Genomic DNA, 20,939 nt, shown 5'->3' with positions numbered 1-20,939 from the left:
CCATTACATAGAAGAGGATGATACGCCAGAAAGTACCACGGATGGCTATTCAACCCGGAAAAAGATTTAATTTCGGGATATGTGAAGATAGATACTTCGGGCACACAAACCTCTTGGAACTGTCTTTCTTGGGTTGGCAGCTTCACCAGCAGTGATACCAACCAATTCGGTTCCACCAAAACTGTAGAACGCAGTAGGGAAGGCATATGCGATACCAGTGATTCCATTTGAAAAGGCAGTCCATTCTGGGTGGTCGTCGGTTGGTGTCCAGTATGTGAATCCTACACGGCCGATAGAGGAGAAGGCACCACAGACAGCTGCTATGCCGATGATGATGAATACGATGATGGCAATGACTTTGATGAGGGAGAACCAGTATTCCAGTTCTAATCGCGAGGATTTAGAATATGCGTTATGTAGGAAGGAAGCGGTGTTTTGAGACACGTACCACCGAAACCTCGGACACCAATCATATTGATAGATGTTAATACGACGATAATCACTAGAGCCCACACCCACGGTTGCACGTTTGGTAGCCAATATTGGATAATGATACCACCAGCTGATAGTTCTGCTGGAATGGTAATAGCCCATGATGCCCAGCTAAAATAAAGAGCAACGTAAGCATTCATTTTCAATTATCGTAGCAGTAGCACGCGAGACACTGCAAGTTTTACGTACTAGTTCCAACCCATGGTGAACCCAAGAGACTTGTCGACAAAGCGAGATGCGTAAACGTTGAAAGAACCAGATATAGGATAGAGGGTTGCCATTTCACCCAAGGCAGTAACGACTCCATATACCAATAAACCGACGATGATGTAGGATAATAAACCACCCATTGGACCAGCTGATACTATGGTACTTCCAGATGCAACAAAGAGACCAGTACCTAATTGACGTGAAATGCATGGTAAATACACACTATCTGATTCCTATTCTTCATAGTCCATGGCACCAATGCATGTGAAAACCCCAAAGTCACAGGATTGTCAGGTGTTTGTTGAAAAAAAGCAGGTGGGTCGGAGTTCATAAGGCAAGATTCGAGACTATAGATCGAATCTCTACGCCACCATATTCCGTGGATCTACTAGTCGTATATGCATTGGAACGCTCGTTCAAGTTGTTCCAGGCACTTTACACCGTAAATCTCGCATATCGTTTACAACAAGTGCCACCAACAGCCAGCAGATAACCCCACGCAAGAGATAGCGAATACGTACCAATGGTACCGCCCAATGCAATCATCTAATAGTTGAGTATCATATTAGCCTTCATTGCTACACCGATCGCTGGAAGAACTGCATTCAAAACCCCAAAAACCAAACGCCTGTCGAGAATTCGATGTCACAGTCAAAACAGCCAAACAACGCCTTACCTGCAAGTGTCTAGCTTGGAGTTTCCTTTGGACATGATGGGTAACAGGCTCTGCTATCACAACGTCCTCCTTCTTCTCGTCTGCCATAGCTTAAATTTGACTAACGGGTTTTGAAAAATCGAAAGTCAGGTACGGTGTCACGACAAGGATGGTACACAATTACTACGACTGATACCGAGGTACGGCACTTACGATTCAACTTTACGATACGTAAAATTGATCAACCTTGACGACACTTTCCGTTTTGGTTTAGAGTTCTCGAAACTTTGAGGAGTTAGCTTTATCAAAACAGGTTTGTGTGTAGGGATAAAAACGGGAAAACGAGGCTTGGGCGAGGTGGGGCTTAAACATTCCAGCCGATAGGACCGATGAATACATTAATCTTGGGATGAGCTAACAAAGTCGAGTTAATATTTAGATCTTATGGACAAACGTGCTACATGCTGAGAATTGTATCGATCTTGAATGCTATTTGGTTATACTTGGACCTGTTTCAGCCGTTGCTTAGAATCGATAAAAAAACTGCGTCCAAGTGGAGATGAAACCATTCAACGAAATGTCAGTTAGGGACCGCCGCATTATATTGCAATGTGTGCGAAATGCTCTTTTTTACGTGATACAGCTCTGTATCAACGCCGATCGCGAAACAGCCTGAGGTTTGGTGATGATTCAAGTTATTGCTGGTGGTGGAGCGAACTTTGAAGCGTCCTTTAGGCAACGTACATGCGGAAGGCCTTGAAATCAATGCGCTGTATACCTTGCATCGATTAGACACATAGATCAGGTGAGAACGAAAACGTGCAGTCAAGGAACGATGTTTTCCAAACTGCCACCAGTTCAAATAAAACTTGAAGCGCTTTAGCGTTACTTCTATCTAGCAAATACATATTTAATTATATATGCTCTATATTTCTACATTTTCTATAATGTTTCTGAAAGTCGCAGCTTCTATGGGATAGGTTCGATTATCTTGGCTGGGGGTACACCAGTTTTGGTTGATACTTCGTCGACGTAACGGTCAGTAATCAAGTCGATATCAGTAAGAGGAATCAGCTACAAGAGTGATGAGGCGGTTTAGTCGAATGCTTGCGATACCTCAATGAGCAAAAGGCGGTGGAGAGGAAGGGAAATGCTTGCTTACAGGTGAACGGGTATACAGTTTGTGGCCAAAGTACATGATGGTGAAGAGAGGGATTCCGACTTTACTTTGACAAAAGCTCGGTGAGATCTTGAGGTGAGGACACGTATACCAAAAAAAACTGGTACACGATTTTTTTTTTTTTTCATACCATACAGAGAAGAGTCGTAGTAAGTGTATGGATCAACAAATGGCGATGTTACAGCGGCGTAGACGAGCGAAGCAATGATCCAGAAACTGATGAAAATTGCGAAAACTGGTGACAGAAAACATAAGTTAGACAACTAATGAACGACCTCGACCTTGATTTTTTCTGCAAAACTTACTATCATTGAATGGGTATGTTCTGGTCCTAAATGGCAAATCGGCCAGTCGGAATCCTTGAGCTTTATATGCAGCACGGAACCGCAGGTGCGTAACAGAGATGGCAATCCAAGTCAACAGAGACGCAATCCCCATAATGTTGACGAGGTATGAGAAAACAAGGCCGTTACCAAACAGTGAACTCAAGAAGGAGATACAGGCGATGAGGACGGAGATGGCCAGAGATACCCATGGGACACCACGCTTGTCTACCAAGCCACAGATTTTGGGTGCCTGAATGGTTTCAGAGACAACAAGGCAACATTTGAGTTTCTTTTTGGCGTGTCAACAACTTTGCTTGTATACATACCAAACCAGATTCAGCCATACCCATAAGGGTCCGAGATGCAGCATAGATGGAGGAATTTGCAGCAGATAAAAGAGCAATCAAACTTACGGCGTTCATGACGTTGGCAGCACCTGCGATACCAATTTTTTCGTAAGCCAAGACGAAAGGAGCGGTGGTGATGTCTCCAGCAGAATCGACGAGACCTGTTGTGATGTATTTGTAGTGGGGTTTGAAGACTTAATATTCACGTGGTTGTGTGAAAATGTCAAAACGTACCGGGATCATCTTGAGGTATCAGCAATCCGACCAGTACGATAGCCATTACATAGAAGAGGATGATACGCCAGAAAGTACCACGAATGGCTAGAGGAACGAAAGCATTTTCTTGGTAAATTCTGTCCAGGGGATATTCGCGACACACACCTTTTGGTACAGTCTCCCGTGGGTCGGCAGCTTCACCGGCAGTAATACCAACCAATTCTGTTCCACCGAAACTGTAGAAAGCAGTGGGAAATGCGTATGCGATACCAGCAAGACCATTAGAGGACGGCGTCCAATGTGGATGATGGTCAGTAGAAATCCAGTACGTGAAGCCGAGTTTCCCGACAGACGGGAAAGCACCACAGACGGCGGATATTCCGATAATGATGAAGATTACGATGGCAATGACCTTGATTAGGGAGAGCCAATATTCGAGTTCTAGTCGAGAAGGATGTTGTAATCTGCCTAATGTAGAAAGACGAGGGATTCTACATACCACCAAAACCTCGTACACCAACCATGTTGATTGCTGTTAATATGACTATTATCACTCTATAACGGTGAATGCGTTTCGGTTAGCACAGCAAAGAGCGTTCGCTACATTATCCCAATGCCATATGTTTGAGTCTCTTTTCAACGCATCATTCCTTGAACATCGAATCAAGAAACATAGAGGTTCTGCTTACAATGCCCACACCTACGGTTGCACGCTTGGTAGCCAATATTGAATGATCATACCACCAGCTGATAATTCTGCAGGATTGGTGATAGCCCATGATGCCCAGCTAGTAGCAAAGCAAGAGAATATCAGACTCGCAGCTCTTGAAAAATCTTAGCAGTATCAAATAACTGCGTACTAGTTCCAACCCATAGAGAATCCGAGAGACTGCTCGACAAACCGAGAAGCATAAACGTTGAAAGAACCGGATATTGGATAAAGGGTGGACATTTCACCCAAGGCAGTTACGACTCCATGTACCAAGAATCCAACAATGACGTAGGATAGAAGACCACCAGCAGGACCAGCTGACACAATGGTGCTTCCAGAAGCGACAAAGAGACCAGTACCTAAGTAGGGAAGAGTACGTGATGAACATTCACCATTTTCAAAGTGGTTACCAACTCCACCATGACCGGATTGTGAGAAAAAGGAGTCGAAAGGTTGCGGTGTGGCTCGAGTTGGTACATGGAGGCTTCACGCAGTCGAGGATGGATGATCTCACAAGAGATAGGGAATACGTACCAATAGTAGCACCCAATGCAATCATCTGAATAGATGAAATTACCATTAGCTTTCGCGTCTTGATCGACTTCTTATCGAGGTGCATCCAAAAACCTCGAATCCAAACGCCTGTCAAAAGTTCGATGACACAGGAAAACAAAGATGCAGCATTACCTGCAAAAGTCTAGCTTGAAGCTTTCTGTGGACATGGTTTGTAGGAACCTCTACTATTATAACGTCCTCTTCTTTCACGTTTACCATGGCTTTCTAGATTTGACATGTGTGTTGTGGAGAAAACTTGAAAGTCAGCAACGGCGCCACGATGTATCGAATCGCACCATTTTGACACTTACGATTCATCGTCACGACGTTTGGTGGAAAATTTGCGAAACTCGAGGAGACAAAATAACATTCTGGTGTTGGTTACTACTCTACATCTTCTACTGATAATAGGTCGTGCTTTGAGATTTCTTGACGTACAAAGCAGCCTGTCACAATGCCAGTCTTGCCTGCTCATTTGCAAAGTTATCGTCGACAGGTGGCATGGCGTTCTCCCCTGCAAATGAGCTACGCTAAAAGTTGGGGTATCACTCACCTTCCACGCAATGTCAATGGCCGGGAAGGTGACGGGTCTCATCTGGTTCTAGTTTGGCCAGCTTCGGTCGTTGCTTAGGATCGAAACAGGGTTTTGCGTCCAGTGTGTGAGTGTGTGGAGCAGAAAATCCTTTGCCAAATGTCGAGTAGGGACAATCGGACACTATCTAAATATGTGATGCGTGCCTACATCTACACCATCTGGCTCTTTAATTGAATCCAACGCGTGACATCTTAAGTTTTGTGTCGATTTTAATGTTAATAAATTTGCTTGTAACATGGAAGCATTGACGATTTCCACCTTCTGTACAGGTAGGTGTGTATCCAGAGACCTGAAATCGATACTATCCACGAAATCTTTCGTATCACTGTTTGGATCAGTCCGGCCCAAACACGTGCAATCTAAGAGCACTGATTTTCTCGCTGCCGCATTTCCAGAAAGAAAACGTGAAGCGATTTCGGGGCAGTTCGCGTGAGATTATGAGATTATAAGTAAAATCATGTATATACGATGAATTTGAGTCTGGACCAGTTGCTACGCGGAAGCCGCAGCTCTGTCGTCTGCCGCTGAACAAACACAACTACTTAGAATCGTAGACCAAGACGAAGGAAACACTAGATACAACAATGGTAAATGCGCAACAGCTTTTTCCCATACTCGACATTGACTGATCTCGTCCTCGTAGGGATTTTGTTCTTACTGCGGGGAGATTGTTAAAAACACTAGTGGTATCTGTCCTTGTGGCGGCGGAAAAGCATGTAAGCGCTCGTTACTTGCATAACCAGTCATTGAGCAGTTGAAGATCTGCACTTTGCATTATGACATATATGGCAATATCCGGGAGATCAACCCGTGTTTGTCGCAACATCCACCACATTTTGAACCAACAATGTTCGTATCTTCGATAGCCGATTCAGCAACATCTGGTCTAAGCAGTGCTGAAAATACCGGCCAGAAATACCAAGACGCCTACCTCTCAACAGGCTTCAGATCCGGCGTCGCTTCTGGAATCAAACAAGTATTTGGAGCTGAAGATGTCGTGAATGAAGTCTGTGTTGAATGCAACAGGCATCTTACTCAGGTAGCATATGTCTGATTCTTTGCTTTGATCATTTTCGGTAACTAAACAACGTATTCGTAGGGTAATGATGTCTTTCCAGGTCCAGCTGATAAAGGAGGATTTATCTATTGCGCAAACTGTTATGCGCGTCATTTCAAGAAGGGCGACTGCCAAGCTTGTTCTCAACCTGTAGTTGGACTGGGTCGACAATATGTTGAAATGAGTGGGAAATTCTGGCACAAGGTAAAATATCTTGTCACGTTTGTCCGTAATACGGTCTTTTCCGCTGCCGAAAACTAAGCTCTCATGTTTTTCAAATTAAGGAATGCTTCACCGAAGGAAAATCATGCCAAGAGTGCAGTCAAGTAATCTTTGGAGAAGGAATTCAAGGTATGAATGTATCACCTGTTGTCGGTTTTTTTTAGTTGTTGGTGTACTAGCTTTCGCTTCTCACAAACTCACATTTACCTATCTTTCAATAGCCTTGAACCGCTTCTACCACCCAAATTGCTTTAGATGCTTCAACTGCCAAACACACCTAACATCCACATTCATCGACTTTAATAATGAACCATGCTGCTATCCATGCCGAGACAAGATTGCTCTTCAGAGACCTGGCGCCCTTAAGGCTGGATCAGGCACCGAATCCACACCCAAAGTATCATCCATGAACAACAATGCAGCAATATCAGCCCACAACACCGCACTCCAACAATTCAACGACCGTAAAAACGTCCCAGACCTCTCCAGACGCTGCGACAAATGTCTCGAAGTCGTCACCAATGGAGGCACCCAACTCCCGAATGGACTCTTATACCACAACCACTGTTTTACTTGTGCCGAATGCTCGAAGCAGATAACAGGACGATTTGTATCTGAAGACAGGAAGTCGTACCACCCTGAATGTCGTCAGGTTGTAGTTGCTGCTAAGGGCACTCTGACGTGTCAGAAATGTAAGAAGGGTGTTAGTGGGAGGTTTATTAAGGCTGAGGATTTGGTTTATCATGAAACATGCTTCACGTGTGTTTCGTGTAGTAAGTCGCTGGCTGCTGAACCGTATGGTGACTCTGGGAATGGGCCCATTTGTGAGCCGTGTTTAAAGAATAAGATGTCTTCTGTGCAAGTTAGTGGTGGGCCTCAAATTTATGGACAACGACAGCCTGGATTCACGTAAGTACCTGAAATGACTACCTTCATCGTGACGAATTCCCACTCCTTCATCGTCCATCTTTTTGCCAACATATAGCGTCAACCCAATGACTGGTGAACGCCAAGTCGGACCCAAGGACAATTCAGCATTGAAGGCATTAGGAGGTTCCATGACGTGTCCTGGTTGCAAGAAGGCTACGTTTGCTTTGGACCAAGCTCCAGGCCCTATGAACACTAAGTGGCATCGTAACTGTCTGGCTTGTTCAACATGTAAAACCAAGCTTGATTCTCATGCCAAGATGCTGGATACTACTCCGTATTGCTGGAAGTGTTTGTGAGTTGAATGTTTGGGGGTTTTTTGTCCGTGTCTTTGAAAGAGATTCCAGAAGCTAATCAGAAACTTTCTACTATCTATAGCGACCAAATCAAGAAATAGAACTTTCAAGACAACCATGTGCCATTCAGACTCAATATGTAATTCATTCTGTCCTATATAGTATATTTGTACATATGTGCAACAACACCAAAATAATATATGCCATCCCCAAACACTAGAGTTTTTGCTTGCTATATTTACTACAACTACTGTGTTATCAACTACCCAGCCCTCGAAGCCGAAGCCCTACAAAACGGACACGCCCCCGTCGTCCTCGTATGATGAATCCATTCCTCCTCATGAAAGAAATGCCTACATGTCAGACACATCGATATAGGTGCCTCAGCAACCACAAGTCTATAATACCGGTCTGCAATACACCTTCGATTCCAAGACACGACAAAGCTCTGTGATGGTGGTATGGCTTGCATTTCCTTCCTCGATAATCTCGGCGCATCGAATGCAGACATGTTGGATTTTAAAAGTCCGTGCAGGTGTCGATCAGACAAGTTGCCTCCGTTAGATGCTAGTGTTTCACTGCTTTTAACTACTGTTTCACGTCGTGGCTGTTTACTAGACTTGCTCTTTCCACTGCTATTATTATGCGGTGACGCATCAACATGATCCCTCCATCTACCTCCCAGCATCCTCGACCCGTCCACATCCTCGCTCTCGTCACGCTTACCACCCATCTCAACTAGATCCCTCCAGCTTGGTCCATCATCTTCACCACCAAACACAATAGCTTTACCACCGCGCGGATCCAGCGACAGTAAATGTCTAGCTTCGGAGGACGATACATCATGCTCTGGCTGGAATTGCGTTAGCGGGAGTGCATCAAACGAGTAGAAGGACCATACGGTGGGTTCGAGACATGATCTACATCGGGGTCCAGTGTCATCCAGTAATACACCGATAGTCATGCATGATGGACATACAGGTAGGAGGTTTTCGGCGTCTATAGGGCTACGACCACGGATGGTGACTGCTCCGACTTCGACTGCTTCCGTCCATTGAAATGGAAACCGAAGATGTGAGAGTCCTTCAAAGCACGTCTGCGACAGTTTATTGGCACCTAAAGCTCGTCCCAGTTTAGCAGCTGCGAATAATAAATGGGCTTTGGATACTCCTGGTGGTAGTGGTTTATCGTTGACACCCCACTGCAAGACGAATCGAGCCATATTTAATAGTGATTCTGGCATATGTAGCGTAAACGGATCGTGTATGAATTTACGGACATGGTGGTATGCATAATAGATTTCAGCGAGCTCTAAATGTTTGGTGAAGCTAGCCAGAGCGACCTTCTCAACCTCATCTAGATGTGCAGCTTCGACGTCAGCAGGTATACGATCTAGCTGCTCATGAGCTAGCGTCCAATAATGAAATGCAACATCGTCAAATCGAGAATCCACTATAGCAGTCTGAGCCAGATTCTCCAAGACTCGGAATGCTTCATCCAGTCTCCCCACTTTGCGATAAAACTCTTGGGCCTCTATATATCGATTATTGGCCGCCAGCCAATTAGCATACGGTAATTCTACTTGAGCAGCATGTTCGGGATGTATCTTTATGATCTTGAATGCCTCGTCCCATTTCTGGCGTTCAATATGCAGTTCCAGCAAATGAGTTATATCACGTAGTTTCACTAACGTTTCAGCAGCATAATCGTACTGTCCGACAGTTTTGAATACGTCATAGCATTTACTGAGGATTTTACTTTCTGAGCGATCTACTTTTCGGACGACTTCTATGAGTTTGTCGTATGCCATGTCTGCGACAAAGAGATCAATAGCTTTAGCGTATTCTCCAAGGTCCATATATGTGGCAGCTGCCGCGGCACCATCTTGTTGGTCTTCGAGCATTTGTGCCTTTCGTGATAGTATGTCGGTTGGATTTGATTTGGTTTCTTCAGCGACTTGTGTGGCAAAGGCCCACATATTTAGTTCTGTATACATCTCAATGGCCTTCTCAGGATGCCCACATCGTTTGAAGAGTTTAGCCGCCTAATAATTACGACGTTTGTCAGCTTTTTTGTTTGTTAATTCCTGTGAACAATTGGTGCCAAAAACAGACGATATGAGGGAAGTGATGCATGATTCGCCCTAGCAGAGCCCACTCACTCACCTCATGATAACGACCAGAATAAGCGTAAACCTCAGCCAAAAACAAATCTGGCTGATTTTTACCCTCAGCCTTGGCCCTCTCAAACGTTCTCAACAAATCCACATACGGCAAATCTCGTAATCTCACAAAAGCTCTTCTAGCTATATCCAGAGACAAGCCCTCAATAGCCTCCATAGCCAGTCTTCTCCAATCAGCATCAGTAACACCCAAACACGCAACGTTATATGCAGTTTCAAAGTCTCGATGTTCGAGATAGTTTTCGAGCGTGGCAGTTTGTGGAATGTCGACTGTAGTCATAGCGTATACATTCAGACAGAATATACGAGATCCTTTGAAACCCACTACGAAGCCCTGCAATTTTTGTTGATGGGCTGGGAAGTTGCCTGATTTTATATGCACTAGTCCATTACCACTGTAGCACAACATGTCCTCCATTTCAGAGTTCCATGCCACACTGTTTCCGTTCGGTTCTTGAAACAGGAGCTCCTGTGTTTTAATGTCGTAGACCGATACGACATTCTGCTCATCTACTATAGCGACCTTGTTTCGATTCATGGAGAGATCAAGACATCGGACAGATGAGCTGACTTTGGCTATCGGTATCGGAAATGGATTGTCTGTAAATATTCGTAGCACCTGTCCACTCTTGAGACCTACTAGTAGGCCTTCGTGTGCTCGTGGTCCACCGACTACTTTGATATACCTCACAAAGGCATCAAGAGACCATTCCCGCACCTTGTCGCCGACAAAATTATACATTTGCAGCTTCATGTCGTGACAGAGTATTATGTGTTCGGCGGTGACGACAAGCAAATTACATTCCAACCTTTTCAATAACTTATCCTTTATGCGATAGTGCATGTCGGTTGCATCATCATGGGTGAGCTCATATACAATTATACGATCTGATAATTGTACTGCTAGTCGATCTCTATACACGGCAATCTTTTTAACATGATCTCGACACTTGATGCGTGCCCTTTGTTGTGTCGACAGATGCTGTATCACTACATCCGTCATATTTTCACGGTATGCGTATCGATCGTGGTATAGTCCATGCACTGTATTAAAAACTATCTGATGCAGCGACAGAGTCCCATCTTGGCACCCGACAGCTACATAATTCTGACCTGGCTTGACTCTAGCACACCACACCCACGACTCACATTCAGATACAGGACCTAACTTTATACCCCCACTAGTCCATAAGGTGACTTTACGATCTTGGCCACCCATAACGAAATAGTCTCCATTACTGAAATAGGATATGGTGCATGCATCTAGGCCTAGTGGACGTTCTTTCCCGACTTGTTTGCCGTCCAGCTGATAGAATGCGAGTTGTTGTGACCAGTCTGATACTGCTAACATATCTTGGGATGGGCAGAAACTTAGAGACCATACTGGATTTGGGCCACGTTCTATGCGTGTTGTTTCTTCACCCGTCCGTGTTCTTATAGATACGACACCATTATAATGTCCCAGCGCGAAATGAGTGCCCTCTGTATTCCATGACGCGGTCAAGACTTTTGAGTTGACCTGTGTGTGAAAGTACGTTAGGTTCATGCGTGATGGTGAAGAAACTGGTCGTTGAGAAACAAACAACCAGCAAAAAAGAAGACTTCGAAAACATAAGTACCTTCAACCTTGTAACACCTTTTTGTTCAGCCGACCACAAGCACACTTCAGATGTACTTCCAGACAATATAACCCCACTAGCAGGACTAAACGCGACAGTCTGTACCGAATCAGAGTGCGAGTATTTGCCAATAGGAGCAAACTCATCCGAATTCCATATAATGACTTGTTTATCAGCAGATCCAGTAGCAAAACGTTTGCCATCAGCACTGAATTGGACACAGTATATAGTTGCTTTATGTGCCTTTAGGGAGGTGATGATGTCACCCTTGTCCGTGTCGTATACGAGTAGTTCTGAGCCTGCGGTTACGATTAGTTGAGATGCATCTGGTTTGAAGGCTAGATCGTATACGGGCAGTGGTCCGTTTGATGAAACAATCTTGTCTGTCCATGCAAGCACAGTTCTCATCTAAATAAAGTTGGTAGTGATGTTTAGATATAGGTAGAGTAAGAAAATGACTAGTTCTCGCTTGATCTTGAGCTTTAAACATATTCACTCTGCAATCTTTTCGGCAACTTGCCGTGAATATAGAGATACGTCTATACTAGAGCAATCCAAGCGTGTCTGTAGATATTACACGTGAATCTCGACGTGATGAGGTATTATCTGAAATAAAAAAACAAATCCACAGTCCTCGTTCTCGTTATTCGTTGCAACTCAACACATCCTTCAAAGTCAAAAGACAGACCAAGAATAACAAGTCACAGCCAGGGACATTAATCGACGACACCATACAATCATGACTGACTTTTGCCCAGTATACGCGTAAGTATTATTCTCCTTGTATCGAAAACACGGTTGTCTGGTATATCGATATTAAATTGATTATTTTCTTAAATGTCCCTGATAGTCCCTTCTTTGGATCAATGGGTGCTGCAGTTGCCATAGTATTCACCTGTACGTATCCTGCATATGCTCTCCCTTCTCTTCCTCGCTGTATTGGACGAATCCACACTTCGCATACTCCCAACATCATTCGAGTTCCAAACATTTTGGGATATGCGACAATGTCAACTCGATTATCATAGAGATGGACCAACTCAACATTTACTTTTGCTTTTTACTCAAATCCTGCTTTACTGACTCGTTGCTCTTATCTATATTAGCATTCGGTGCTGCTTATGGAACAGCCAAATCTGGTGTTGGTATTTGCGTGACAAGTGTGATGAGACCTGAACAAATGATCAAAAATACTATTCCTGTTATTATGGTATGCAATGGACTACATCTCGATTCCCTTTGTGGTGTTGGAAGTGTCTTAATCGTCTATCGTTTTCTTCAACCAACGCCACATCATATACAATTAGGCTGGTATTATTGCTATTTATGGACTGGTTGTGTCAATTCTCATTGCTGGAAACTGTGAGTAAAGAAATTGGTCAAAACAATCCATGCTGTTCGATTACTGATCTGTTTTTGCTCGACAGTGGCGCAACAAATGACTCTCTTCGCTTCCTTCATTCAACTTGGTGCTGGTCTATCTGTCGGTTTGTCTGGTTTGGCCGCTGGGTTTGCCGTTGGTATTGTTGGCGACGCTGGTGTTCGGGGTACAGGTCAACAACCCAGACTCTATGTCGGTGAGTGTGATATCAGAATAGCATTTCTTCTTTGCTATTCTAAAGTGCTCTTTTACCATACAGGCATGATCCTCATTCTCATTTTCGCTGAAGTATTGGGTCTATATGGACTCATTGGTGAGTTTTCGTCCCAATAATCTGCTGATCCACACGCTTCGTTTTCTAACATTCAAACACCATCTAGTCGCTCTGATCTTGAATACCAAAGCTAGCGGTGCTTCTTGCACATAAGTTTACCCCCTTCTTGTCTCTACTTTTGAAAAAGAAAGAAAAAAATAGATCAATATCAACCTGTCTGAAACTATTGTGTTGAGGTGGCGTTGTACATGTCGATCTGATGATGAAATAGTAAAGCCCAATAAAAGCATGTGCATCAATTAAATGTTTCGTGCGGTGGTTTGGCGACTGTCATCGTGCCTTCACAAAACAATCAACTGGGACGCCAAGAGAAATTACAGACCAATGCACATATTAGAGTGGTTTAAAGAGGCTAGTAGGGTAAATGTACAATTACCGAGCACCAGGGCACAAGCAGAGCTCTCCTGCCACGTCAGTAAAGTTGCTGGAGACAAGTCTTGGATTGTGTTTCTTCATGGGTGAGATTGATCAGCATAGTCAAGTTGGTTTATTGCGGTGCTTCACTAACTTTTTTAACAGGTTTCCAACGTGTAGCTTTGATTACTATTCTATCTATGACAAATTAAAACCGGATTTCAATATGCTGACATTTGATTTTTTGGGATTTGGAGATTCAGACAAGCCGAATGGTATCAACTTTGATGAATTCTCTTGATATTCTGCTGCATTCCATTGACAATGGTTAGTTGCTGTTCAACATACGGTGCATCTCACACAAACGTTTACTCTCTAGATCACGACTATACCATAGTAGAACAGGCCCACATAACGATCCAACTCCTCCAGAACTTTGAAATAACCTCATACAAAATAGTAGCACACGATCTAGCCGTCTCAGTCGCTCAAGAACTACTCTCAATTCAAATCCAACAACGAACGCCAGCTCCATCACCACTGGCGTCTCCGAAGCCGGAATTTGATCTCGCATTACCGGTTCCTGCTCCACATATAACTCATATACTGTTCCTGAATGGTGCGTTGATACAGTCGCTTCACAAACCGTTGTTGGTTCAACAGTTGTTGTTGAATTCATGGACGGGTCCGTATGTGTCGATGTTCATTACGGAAGGTGCGTTCTCGGTATCATTCAAGTCGCTGTTTGGTGAGGGTGGGATAACGGATGAGGAGGTGCATGAACATTGGGTTGGGATTGTTAATAGGAATGGGTGAGTTTGTTTGTAAAGTTGAAGATTGTTATGCAGAGGCCCATTGAAAACTTTGACAGATCATGTGTAGTCCTGAGAGAAGTTTGAATGAGATTTTATAGTAAGCTCGAATACACCAATTGACACTTCCATTATCAAATATAGAACAAGTAACTACCATCGCCTAATCCAATACATTCGTGATCGGAAGCTGAATTATGAACGATGGGAGGGTGCTCTTGATACAGCATGTATGGAATACAAGACTGCCTTTTTGAGCTGTAAGCCAGCATTCATTTGGGGTGAGTCTTCGAGATGTTTCTCTATATGATGGAAAAATACAGACTACATCTGAATTCTATCTAGGTTTAAAAGACCCAGTATCGGGCCCTCACGTTGCGGATCATCTACATGCCAGGTAACTCTGTACATGAATGGATCTACGAGGGAGTGGCTGCTTACAGATGTGATGTTACTAGATACGCTGATGACATTAAGATGATCGAGTTGGAACGTGTTGGACATTATCCCAACCTTGAAGCACCAATGGAGATTATCAAGGTGATACGTGAGGACTTTGCTGATTGAAGATGACAGAAGCAATTTTTCTGCCCGGCGTGGATGATACGAGCTCTTTCGTGTCTTTTGTCCTTTGTAATTTTACAATCATATTAAAATAAGCAAATGCCACATTGTAGCTAAAGTGTCATCTCGCAGCTTCGCCTTCCATTTCGTCCAAAAACACAACCTGTACATTGAAACAAGGAACCAGCTCCAACAATGTCCAACAATACAGAAATATTCACATTCCGAGGATACTCAGTCACTAAAAAGCGTAAGCCATTCGCCATTCATCTCTCTGTAAATCCAAAACCCACCACCAAATCTAACAAGATCCATTTCTTAGTTCCTCTCCATGCCGTATACGATGTAGAATCAATGGCTGGACTCATTGGCCAAATAAGACAATCGGGATTTTTGAATCAAACTGAAGATTTCTTGTTTCGTCAACCACCTGGTAAAGTCATCAACATTAAGAACATGTCTTTGGAATTTTCAACTGACACCCATTCGCTTATCTATATAGAGGGTGCGTTAATGTTTCTATGTCCAAGTAACGGAAATAGTTTAGATGTGTTTCCGTCAGATGGATACGGCTGGATGGATGAGGAACAACATTATCAGAAGGCTTGTTTGCAAGGGAGTGTTATAGTACGTATGATCTCGACACGCGTATTAATCATTATCAGCCCTGGCTGCTTTTGATTTTGTCAAGATTGGTCTCATGTTGCAATACGATTGCTTGGAACTTTGACTGACCTCTCTTCGTACTTTATGTTAGCTTGAAGTATGGGATCGCTTTGGAGGATACGGACCAAATGATACAAGGACGAGAATGTAATTCTTCGAAAGGATTGCTTGATTTTTTGCTTCCCCGAGAGCTCATCCTAGCTACATCCACGTGTCTTAGCGCAAGAAGACGAGCTCGTGTTGCAGGACAGCCAAACATACAACTTGTTCATTGGTGGCCCACTCCACCTGGTGAGTTAACCCTTTTCGGAATTGGCAACGAGTTTTTGCAGTGTTTTCTCTCGTTTTTCGCTCATCTCAACTTTTCATTCTTAGAACGTCGAACGGCAGTCGTAAATGGAATGGAACGTGAAAAACCACAAGGAGCACCCTTCCTCAACTATGAAATCCCTCCAACTACTGTCCGACCACAGCAACAGCAACAACAACCGCAACAGCAGCAGCAACCATCACCTCAACAACAGCAAGCAGCCATTCAACAACAAATGATGCAACAACAACAGCAACAGCAGCAACAGCAACGAAATGCTCAAATGTTTGCTCAGCAACAACAGCAATTACAAATGCAGAAACAGCAAGCACAAATGCAACAGATGCAACAACAGGCTCAATTTCAACAACAGCAACAGCAACAGATGCAAAGACAACAAATGTCTCCGCAGATGATGGCTCAGCAGCAATTGCAGCAACAGCAGCAGCAACAGCAGCGAGTCAATGCCCCTGCTCAGAATGTAAGAGTTGGGGTTTAGGTCCAGTACTTGACCCACTGATGTTGATCCTCTCGTTTTTGCCTTTTCGTAGACTCAATTGGGTAGTCTTAGAGTTCGGGATGAAGGCAATACAAAGAGAAAGCGGCAACATCAAACTACACGAAATGTACAACGAGAAGAAGATGATGACATGTCTGGTGGTATGTTATTATTGCAGGCTTGGTAATTTTTTAGTTGTAATTGATTCGTTCTTTTTTTATACATGTTAGATGAGTTGGATCGCGTAAACATCAGGCAGATATCAGCAGAAAGATACCGCCGCAATCATGAATTGATGGACTTGATATTTTCACCATACTCCGTCCAGTCACTCTCTGAACCCATTGTTGTACCAGTGATGACTGCGGAACAAAAGGCTGCTATTCTCAAGGAGATCGAAGAATTGGAGGCTGAAGTGACTGAGATTGAAGAAAAGGCTGGAGTCAATCCTCAGTTTGAGTCGGATACGGAGGTGTTTTGGAAGAAGATGGAGGAGCTGAGACATGCTAGTACTATTGAGGTAGAGATCTGTTCGATGAGTGTGTCGGTTTCCTTTGCTACGAGAGGTGGTGTTGTTAACGAACTTCTTTTTGGATAGGAAATTGATGCAATCAGTCCGTATTGATGTATTTTTGTACAGTTGAATATTATATAGAATTATAGAATTCGAAAACACCATGTTGTTCGTCACGCTTTTTCACATGTCTTGCATTTCATGTTGTCGCGATTGTTGATTCGTCAAATGAGCGACATTATTTTCGTCCCACCAAACTCAAATTCGATTTTATCGAAGACGAAGGAGGCGGAATAAGCAGGTCTTGTCGTCTATATCATTGTCTGTCCTGCTGAGTGCTCCTTCTCTTATCGACCTGGTAGGCGACAGTCGCTGTACTTGCAACAACGTGGCCAAATTCTAATTTCAGAGTGAGTACCAAACCAAAGAATCAGACTATATCACTACCAATAATGCTAATATAAACCTCATTTTAGACAAAATCAAGCACATTTGTATCATACTCTGCCCTTCGCAATCATGACTATCGCTACAAGAAGGTCACAAACATTGGAAATTCTACCTCTCCCAAAACCAACAGCGACTCCACTCATCCCAAACCCACTCAAATCGAATAAAAGACAACGAACAACAACTGGAATAATTATAAAACTCAAACGATCAAGACATCTAACCCCTCCTGATGATGAAACCACTCCCGACGACACCAGAAGGCGTTCGTCCCGACTCACACCTCCAGTCGCACCCAAACCAACTGACGATGAAGATTTATCATCACTACCATCCCCGCCCGCAACTCCACCATCCATGACGATCGAAGAGAACGAACACGTTACGCACATATATCATCAATCGACTACAGGGGGATACTCCCATGTAATCACTATATCGTACTCGTCGCCAAAGGCTGTTGAAGTGGATGATGATGAGGAGGAAGAGGAGGAGCCTGTGCTGGAGCAAGCTGATGAGGAGGATGATAGTACGATATTCGAGTTGTTGACGAGGGCTGGGATTGATTGGTGTCGATATGTAAGATTGCTTGATACGATTTTACACACTTAAACAGCGATACTGAAACTTTGATCTTGTAGTGCGGAGTGTCTCAGAAGGTTAGCTGCTCATCATTCAGGCCTGGGCCGTGGGGGAAGAAAACTCTTTGCAAGTAAGAGTCTTCTTCAAGTCAATGTTGTTTTTTTGGATCGTCTAGCTCCTTACACTCCACATCTACAACCGCAGTAAACATGGATGTGACTGGAAAGGCTGGGGCAGCGGATCAGGTCGTCCACGACTTGATCTCAGCACATTCACAGACGAAGAAGCACGCATTCGACCCATACTTCAAGAATATTGCCATGCATGCTTTACACAAACCGAGAAACGTATCGTCATGTGTAATGGATGCTCGAAAGCGTTTCATCCGAGGTGTTTTGGTGTGTCTCTATCTCGAAAAGTGGTTGATGGGAGGATGAAATTTTATTGTACGGAAGAGTGTGAAGGGAGATCTGGAAGGATAGGTGAGGTTTCAACCCATGTTTGAACATTTTGAGGAGGTGAGTTAGTAACATTTTTTGCATAGATGTCGACTTGCCTAGGTATGGACTGCCATACATGTACATTGGAGCAGCACCAGTTGAAGAAGAACCCGCATATCAACCATCAAAGAGAAAGGGACGACCGCCAGGCAGAACCTCATCTCCACGACGACGTATCTCATCAACAACCAGCGCCACTTCTCTACGACGAAGACGTACTTCTCAAATATCTGATCCAAAGCAATCTGTGGAGTCAGTTGAGAAGATGTTTGGTACGTGACGTCGTGTGGTTTTAGATCCATGTGTATTGGTTTGTTTTTGTTTTCCGTCAGATCAGGCTAACCGAGTTGGTTATCTTCGTTTAGATATTGTCGTCCCATGGTGGTCTATTGAGGATTTCATCTTACCAGAATCGACTGAAGATGTATCTATAGTTGAAGTTGAAGACTTGTCCGATGAGGCCTACCTCTCAAGGTATTTCGAGACGTGTACTGCCCTTCTTTTTGCTACTTTTTGCTGATATATTTCCTTCTTCTGAATCTAGGCATGCAAAGACGGAAGCGTTGGAGCGCTATTGGCGAACGGGAATTCAACAAATAGCTTAGGTTGTAGTTGTGTACAAGGGAAATGTTGTATTTTTGTGAAATCTATGATAATAATAAACTAGCGACTGTTATACTGTAACAAACTCTTTCCCGCCTTCTTGTTCTTTGAAATAGGTACCATGCAAGCAAACGTCCACCCCTCTCACAACTTTTCAATTCCTTGCCAACCTCATACGAGCTTGAGGCAGTACGAAAGGAAGAGCAAGTCTCGCTCTCTTTTCAGCCCTTCCTACTACATTTAATGCTTCCTTCTGTGCTTTGGTCAATATGTCAATACGACATCCCAGTTCTTTGAGTAGGTCTGTTACTCTGTTTGTAGAAGTGAGGTGTAGTTGGTGAGCACCCAAAACGAGTATGATACTCGAACAAGATAGTACTAACTTGACAATCCCAAGCCCATAAGCCTCCTTGAGTTCTCTGGGATCCATAATCCAATTGTTGATTCGCAAGAGCAGACAGAATATATGTGTAAAGAGCATATCCTTGGATCGATCTGACATGACACGACTAAGATGTAAAGAAAATAACCATCAACAAAAGAAGTGTACTACATACAGTATGAATAATGACAAAGTCATGCTCTCGAAAACTTACATCTCAGCACCCTCCTCACCACCCATACTCGTAAACTTATCCTTCAACCCCTCCGCAATAGCAGTAGGCACATTCTTCAACAACCGATCCAGATTCTTCAAATCCCGATCCTTGAGTCCAACCAACAGTCCCATATACGCGACATACATCAACACCTTTAATTTCAGTCTCGCTTCATTGGATGTGGCACCTGAAATCAGTATGCTGCGGATGTGGCGAGTCACACATACTGGTGCTTTCAGTTCGGAGAGGTGCTCTTCGAGCTCTTCACGACTCGTGAGTTTGAGAATGGTGTTTAGGTTTATGGAGTTGAGTTCGTGTGTTGGGATCGTCTGTTCGAGAGGGTATATGTCGTCGACTTGTGTTGCGGCTGGGTTGTAAGCAGGTATAACGCGGTCTGAGGCGTCCATTTTGTGATCGTCTATTTGGAACATAAAGAGATTGGTTTTTTTTGGCGACGAAAGAGAACAAAAAACGTCTTCATTGAAACGCTGAGGTATGCGTACCTTGAGTAGGTCCATCGATAGCATCAATAGTATCATTCATAGCCTCCAAGACAGAGCCCTTGAGATCTTGACCGACATCAATCTCATTCTCTTCTCGTGATTGAAGCTGTCTCCTTCTCTTCTTGGTACCGAATGCTTCGCCCAATGATTTTCGAGATAGTGCATTCTTCAATAGAGTCATGTTAGAGGCATTGTAAATCTCAAAGCGTATGTTTTTGAGAAAGCTCAAAAGCCAAAAAAAAATTAAGGATGCAGAGTCACTATTGCGAAATCAACCTACCTTGACACCAATCTCACGAGATGCTTCATTCCTCAACCTCTTGACAGTAGTCCCAACCTCAAACATGGGTGCTTCATGTATCTTGACAGTGTTGTCAGCTGGACGATAAATGCCAACAGCATAGTGAACTGGCAGGTCATCAAGCGACTCTCCAACAAATTCCAGCTTGTCTGTATGTCCTATAGCATACAAGCTAGGTGCGTTCTTCACAATGTCGGATCCATATAACTTGAAAGATGTAGTGCCGATTGATGCTGCCTTGTTGTTGAAGATTACTACATGAGAATAAGGGTATGAGGGTATGAGACATAGATTACATATCATTTTAATAGTTGGGAATACCTGCTTGTGGAGGCTTGATGCTCGCTGGCTCGACAGAAATCCTTACTCGCTTCAT

At 43.7% G+C, this 20,939-nt stretch overlaps 6 protein-coding genes across 6 annotated transcripts in view; 2 read left to right on the top strand and 4 right to left on the bottom strand.

The window, feature by feature from the left end:
* SmJEL517_g03065 (uncharacterized protein) overlaps positions 1-1,465 on the bottom strand; it is a gene marked incomplete at both ends in the record, with an annotated part of 2,635 nt that extends 1,170 nt beyond the window's left edge. The window contains 5 exons of the mRNA XM_031168993.1: positions 111-386; positions 449-603; positions 682-892; positions 1,224-1,248; positions 1,379-1,465. Coding sequence (XP_031025045.1) covers positions 111-386; positions 449-603; positions 682-892; positions 1,224-1,248; positions 1,379-1,465 — 754 coding nt within the window. The remainder of the gene's footprint in view (positions 1-110; positions 387-448; positions 604-681; positions 893-1,223; positions 1,249-1,378) is intronic.
* An 861-nt stretch (positions 1,466-2,326) lies between these two features.
* On the bottom strand, positions 2,327-5,288 carry SmJEL517_g03064 (uncharacterized protein; the record flags this gene model as incomplete). The annotated part of the gene is made up of 13 exons (XM_031168992.1): positions 2,327-2,431; positions 2,520-2,578; positions 2,668-2,772; positions 2,843-3,113; positions 3,190-3,371; positions 3,445-3,531; positions 3,592-3,867; positions 3,926-3,981; positions 4,131-4,214; positions 4,287-4,497; positions 4,673-4,697; positions 4,826-4,918; positions 5,247-5,288. 13 exons carry the CDS (start codon positions 5,286-5,288, stop codon positions 2,327-2,329), a joined length of 1,596 nt encoding a protein of 531 aa, XP_031025044.1.
* Positions 5,289-6,135: 847 nt separating this feature from the next.
* On the top strand, positions 6,136-7,793 carry SmJEL517_g03063 (uncharacterized protein; the record flags this gene model as incomplete). The annotated part of the gene is made up of 5 exons (XM_031168991.1): positions 6,136-6,327; positions 6,388-6,549; positions 6,630-6,696; positions 6,789-7,476; positions 7,553-7,793. The coding sequence occupies 5 exons, from the start codon at positions 6,136-6,138 to the stop codon at positions 7,791-7,793; spliced, it is 1,350 nt and encodes a 449-aa protein (XP_031025043.1).
* Positions 7,794-8,052: 259 nt separating this feature from the next.
* Positions 8,053-11,999, bottom strand: SmJEL517_g03062 (uncharacterized protein; the record flags this gene model as incomplete). The annotated part of the gene is made up of 3 exons (XM_031168990.1): positions 8,053-9,834; positions 9,956-11,491; positions 11,592-11,999. The coding sequence occupies 3 exons, from the start codon at positions 11,997-11,999 to the stop codon at positions 8,053-8,055; spliced, it is 3,726 nt and encodes a 1,241-aa protein (XP_031025042.1).
* A 331-nt stretch (positions 12,000-12,330) lies between these two features.
* SmJEL517_g03061 (uncharacterized protein) lies at positions 12,331-13,399 on the top strand (the record flags this gene model as incomplete). The annotated part of the gene is made up of 7 exons (XM_031168989.1): positions 12,331-12,356; positions 12,442-12,488; positions 12,698-12,801; positions 12,899-12,953; positions 13,019-13,168; positions 13,232-13,285; positions 13,353-13,399. 7 exons carry the CDS (start codon positions 12,331-12,333, stop codon positions 13,397-13,399), a joined length of 483 nt encoding a protein of 160 aa, XP_031025041.1.
* A 5,915-nt stretch (positions 13,400-19,314) lies between these two features.
* On the bottom strand, positions 19,315-20,939 carry SmJEL517_g03060 (uncharacterized protein; the record flags this gene model as incomplete). The annotated part of the gene is made up of 6 exons (XM_031168988.1): positions 19,315-19,471; positions 19,544-19,669; positions 19,757-20,177; positions 20,263-20,428; positions 20,543-20,817; positions 20,885-20,939. The coding sequence occupies 6 exons, from the start codon at positions 20,937-20,939 to the stop codon at positions 19,315-19,317; spliced, it is 1,200 nt and encodes a 399-aa protein (XP_031025040.1).

The sequence above is a fragment of the Synchytrium microbalum genome (assembly GCF_006535985.1).
Source record: "Synchytrium microbalum strain JEL517 chromosome Unknown SmJEL517_scf0015, whole genome shotgun sequence".
Classification (NCBI taxonomy): Eukaryota; Fungi; Chytridiomycota; class Chytridiomycetes; order Synchytriales; family Synchytriaceae; genus Synchytrium; species Synchytrium microbalum.
Note: the sequence above shows the minus strand (reverse complement) of the source record. Positions and strands in the feature narration are given on the sequence as shown.